At 37.1% G+C, this 5,097-nt stretch overlaps 1 protein-coding gene across 1 annotated transcript; it reads right to left on the bottom strand.

The window, feature by feature from the left end:
- Positions 1–3,527: 3,527 nt before the first annotated feature.
- On the bottom strand, positions 3,528–5,002 carry LOC5518204 (sorting nexin-24). The gene has a single exon (XM_001638069.3). It carries the CDS (start codon positions 4,842–4,844, stop codon positions 4,305–4,307), a length of 540 nt encoding a protein of 179 aa, XP_001638119.1. The 5' UTR covers positions 4,845–5,002; the 3' UTR covers positions 3,528–4,304.
- Between the last annotated feature and the right edge of the window lie 95 nt (positions 5,003–5,097).

Here is a 5,097-nt window from a genome sequence, read left to right as displayed (position 1 = left end):
TTCGATTGAAGCCTTGATTTGTTATTTACCATTTAACCCCTATAAGCCCCCAAACGCCCATAAATGTAACCCAAATTGTCATAAATCAAACGTCGCCAGATCTGGACTATTGTCGGAGGGTTGTTCAATACTCTGACATAACATTGTCTGTAAGAATTAAGGCCACTGGAGCGTATTACAAAAGGTAAAACAATGGTAAGGAACAATGCCTTGCATGTAAATTTTTGTGAGAGTATTGGACTAGTATGGGGGAGGGGACACTATTTTGAGCAGATGACGTTTTTTTGCACGTAAATTCCAGTATAACTAAAGGGTACACGCAGATGCATTATACAACCGATTGGGGTTTTTGCCCACCGCCCCCCCCCCCCCCCAGTTTTTTTAATCCACGGGGCCAACCCTAAATTAATGTGATAGGGATTCATGCCGTAGCATGGCTCGAAATATTTGGGGGCAAAGTACAGAAACATTAAGAAAAGTTCTTATTTTACCGACATCAGCTGGAATCATATACCACCAATACTGCTGATCACAAGCAGCATGATGTCTGCAGTGCATCATGGGACATATGAGGTTCCGCTATAAAAGGGAGAGCTCCTCTCACCCCCGGGCTCGGATTTGCAATTATAATAACAACACTGCCAAGCTAGCAGTCACAAATTATAAGTCTCCTGTAAGATTGCTTATTCCAGCTCAATTGGCTGGAATAAAACTATTTTTGCACAGGTGACAATACAGTTGTTTAAAGAGATTGATAAATTAGTGTTTTGCTATCCACTCAGGTTTCCAATTCGAAATCTTAATTTTTGCGCTCAGTTTGGGTCAGTTTGCTTTGTCCTGACATGTTCTCTAATTGACGGCTGATTGATAACTGATTGCCCTTGAGCCTGGACGTGGAAGGAGCTTTCCCTTTTATAGCGGAACCTCGTGTTTAAAAAGGGAGGTGTACCAAACTTTTCCTCCACTCCAATAACGTTATTTTTTTATAATACCGAACAAAACATTTCCATCTTAAAAGAACCTAGAATAAGTCTGAAAACTGTTTTAGTAAATTTAGTTGATTTATTCATTATAAAATTCTCATTAGGTGAAGCCTGAACAAAAAATCATCCCTAATACAAACATCCATAAACTTAAAGAGAACGTGACACGAAATTCTCTTTTGCTTATTTTGACAAATTGACTAATTAGTATCGTAGCGTAATATCCCAACAATAATTCCTCCAATTTTCGATACTTGATTTAAACGGAAACCTGATTTTTGATCCTTTTAAAATGAGCAATTTTGGCAAATTTTCGCATGAAACCAGCGACATCCGAATATCTAATTTGCATATCACTTGTGACGTCAAGAGTTGTACAAGTGGGTGATAAACATTTGACAAAATAATACAAAATAGGACGCCCCCCACCCAAAATACACATGTAATTGATCTTGGAGCCCGAATCTTACCCAGAAAATAGCTGAGTGTAAGCTGAGCAAAGAATCGATAAGGAAATCCTGCAGCAATTAGAGCGGTGATTTTTATTAATATTTTTTTATAAACTTTTGAACACCATTAGCGCGCGAATCAGCCAACTTTTCGGCAAACTCACTCCTTTTTCGATCACAATTGTGATCAAAGCAATAAGATATAAGTACACTGTAAATAATTGCGAAACGATATTACAAGACAAAAAGTAACTATATTAACTATATTTTCTGCAAAGCAGAATGCATATTTTGAAAGCGTCTATGCTCTTTCAAATAATACAAAGAAAAAAATGTTTATACTTTTTTTGTCCAATTTATTGCGAATTGTCACAAGAACAAAACACGCTCTTAGAATAACATTTTTTTCGCACTTAACAATGCACTAAATAATGAAACCTATAGATTACAAGGGATGCAAGCTATAAATTTCTAAAGAGATAAAAAAAACGTCAAGATATCAAACGACTGGAAAAAGTAGATTGAGATGCGAGGACTGAAACTCATAATGAGTGAACGGCAAAAAAAAAAAAACTCGATTGTATTTAATTCTCTTTTAATAAAAAAAACAAACAAATGCAGTAGATGGTACTAGCATTATAATCCCTGAATAGTTCTTAAAAAACTGCCATCAAGACTTGGTATATGTGAAAGGGAATGCACAACAACCGCACAAATGTACATTTACTGGCAAAACAAAGCGTACGTTGCGATAAGAAAACACTCACAAGAAAACGTGCACCCTTCACCGTGCTTTTCTTGGCTCCAGAACAAATTCGAATTTTATGTTTACCCTTCCTCCCTCCCGATTGTAAGGACTGATTATTGTCGATAATTCGACAGTTCGTTTTGTAGATAAATAACTCAGTTTGTGAATAAAAATGTATTGAAATGAAGTCCAATCCAATAGAACATATTCTAATAATCAAACCATTCATCCTTACCGGTAAAAATGAGGCGTAGTGATCAAAACAAGCCAAAATAACCCGGTTGAAATTCATTTGCTTGAATGAACCGATCGATTCGAACTGGTAAATACTCCAGAGATGTCTTTTTATTCCATTCAATTCAGGTTTCGATTAAACTCCCATCTAAGTGATAGAAAAAGTTATTATTGGATCCATTTTTTGAACAATGCAATTATCTTTCTTTACCAAGTCTTGTAAAGCGAGGAATAGAACAAATACAAGAGATATGCTCGTCCTCATACAATGGCAAGCGAAGTTCGACTTGAACCCCATCAAGTGTGTACAACTCTTGACGTCATACAATAAAAAAAAAAGGTGCTAAGACAAGACATTTTCAAAATGTAATCAATGAGCGCAAAGGCATTTTTAAAACCAAACATCAATAGCTATATTTTGTTATAAGAGCTTATGTATTTTTCGTGTCATGGTCTCTTTAATGACATCCAAGCCCAGTATCCTGATGTGTAAAAGTAAAAGGAAAGCTGCAGGCCCATACCTAGGGTTAACCAAGGGGGGTGCGCAGTCATACGTATTAATATGGAAAAAGCATAGTATTTGAGGGTTCCTTTGTAAGAAATGACCCATTTGTTTTGGCCACCTGCACCCTGCAACCCCCCTGTGTACGCACCTGAGCTGTTAACAGCAGGTTCTCACTAAAAAAAAACAATACTGAGGGGTGACTTCGTAACGTTGTTGGGAGCTTTCAGCCATTTATCTCTCAAGGCAGTGGTAGTCAAATTGAACTGATTGTGTGGAACATGATATAGGAGGATGTTTTTCTTTTGCTTTTTTTGCTTTTTATTCTATTTTTTGTTTCTCTCTCTAAATTTGGCTTGAAAAAGCTAGGAAGGGATAGGTTTATTGAATTTGATTATAAGTATTTTGGTAACAAGCTTAAAATTGCTAACGGCAAACAGTAATACATGATTTGTATTTCAGCCTATATTATTCACCCCCTTCAAAGGTTTCACTTGAGAATCCATATTTCAACACCCACTTTGGTTAATGGATGATGTATAAATGGCTAAATGCTGGTCTCTTAAAGCCACGTGAATGTTCACAAACAAGAATAATACAACTCTCCAAACCTGGATTGTTTCAATTTATTCATATTTCTCCATTCTTGAAAAAACATTGTTTCCTCAAATGCAAGCTTATTTGAAATAGCCATCCCAGGCCTGCTTGTTCTATAAAATCTGCAACACATTTGTGAACGCTAAATTATTGCCGTGTATCCTGTTCAATCCAAGATCTACCAGAAGAAACCCTTACCAATATAGGCAGATACAATTCAGTATTCTAGCGCATGGTTATTCTTTTTTCCCTAGATCTGTTAGGGTGTGGAACCTGCTACCCTCTGAGGAAGTGGACGCTCCATCTTTAGCTTCCTTAAGTCAAGTGCCTTGCTAGCAATTAGACCCTTGCAGATCCCTGGCCACCTGCAATGTCTTTAGACCTGTCGCCTGTTGCACCTAGGCATTAGCGTTTAGCTATAATAGGTTATTAAGAGTTAAGAGTTAATAGGTGTATAAAAATGAGACTCAATTTTTTATGGCTGGACAAAGTGCCTTCTTCCACAAAAAATACATTTTTTTGGTTTGCAGTGTCTATGTGTAGTTCCACAAAATCATGTATTTTTTTGGCTTGTAGCATCTATGAACAGTTCCACAAAATTTTAATTCTTCACAAAATTTTAATTTACTCCATAGAGCTTGCAGGCTTTATGGAGTAAATATTCTCCAAGATGAGCAGAAGTCATTCAAAAATACAATTCTAATTGCACATTGCTTGATTCGAAGATTTCTTTAAGCTATGACTGTGTGGATGCTCAAATAATCTGATTCTTCTGATCTAATTGTCTAGTTCTACCTGGCTGTCCTCTGGTCCCCATATAACCCATCCAATACTCCCTTTATCACAGTATCTGGTAATGAATTCCTGTCCATGCAGCCATTCTCCCCATTACCAAAATATTCCATGACAAGATCCTTGGTGAACAGTAATAGATTCTGGTGAGTTGGCTGCGATACATAGTCCACTTCGGCATCAACATCATCTATTGAGCTTGTTCTTGATCTAGATGGAGTGGCAGTTGGTAAGACCATGTCCAGAAATTCCCCTAAAAGTCCATACACTTCATAAATCCCAATAAGATTTTGTAAATAGTATTCAAGGCCTTCTCTTCGCGCTTCTAAAAGCCTTGAGCTCTTGTTTAGAATAGTCTTTGGGGGTAACGTTGGTGGTTCTATGATCTCCCGTAGTTTCTTGTTAAATTTCGAGAATTCTGAGTACCTTCGCTCTACCATTGCTTGACCCCCTGGCCTAGCTACACGAATCTCGAAAACCGTGTATTCCCCGCTTTCATCTCGGATTTTGCGGTACTTGGGGATACTTATACGAATCATGGTCTGTAAAAATCCAAGATATTCCGCGTTGATTTAATTTTTGTCGCTATCTTGCGAGAAATTCATAAAGAAAACTTGTCACGATGCAATCTACCAAAAATACGCTCTGCTCTAACATGGCTCACAGATTGGTGTAGGAGGGGAGGGGTGGGTAGTCCTATCGCTCTAGCTAAAACATTATAAACTTTTGTCTATTAAAAGTAAAATAAGAAAAATAAAGCAAAAAGCTAAATTATTCAAGTATTGTTTATTG

The sequence above is a fragment of the Nematostella vectensis genome, chromosome 9, assembly GCF_932526225.1.
Source record: "Nematostella vectensis chromosome 9, jaNemVect1.1, whole genome shotgun sequence".
NCBI lineage: Eukaryota > Metazoa > Cnidaria > Anthozoa > Actiniaria > Edwardsiidae > Nematostella > Nematostella vectensis.
Note: the sequence above shows the minus strand (reverse complement) of the source record. Positions and strands in the feature narration are given on the sequence as shown.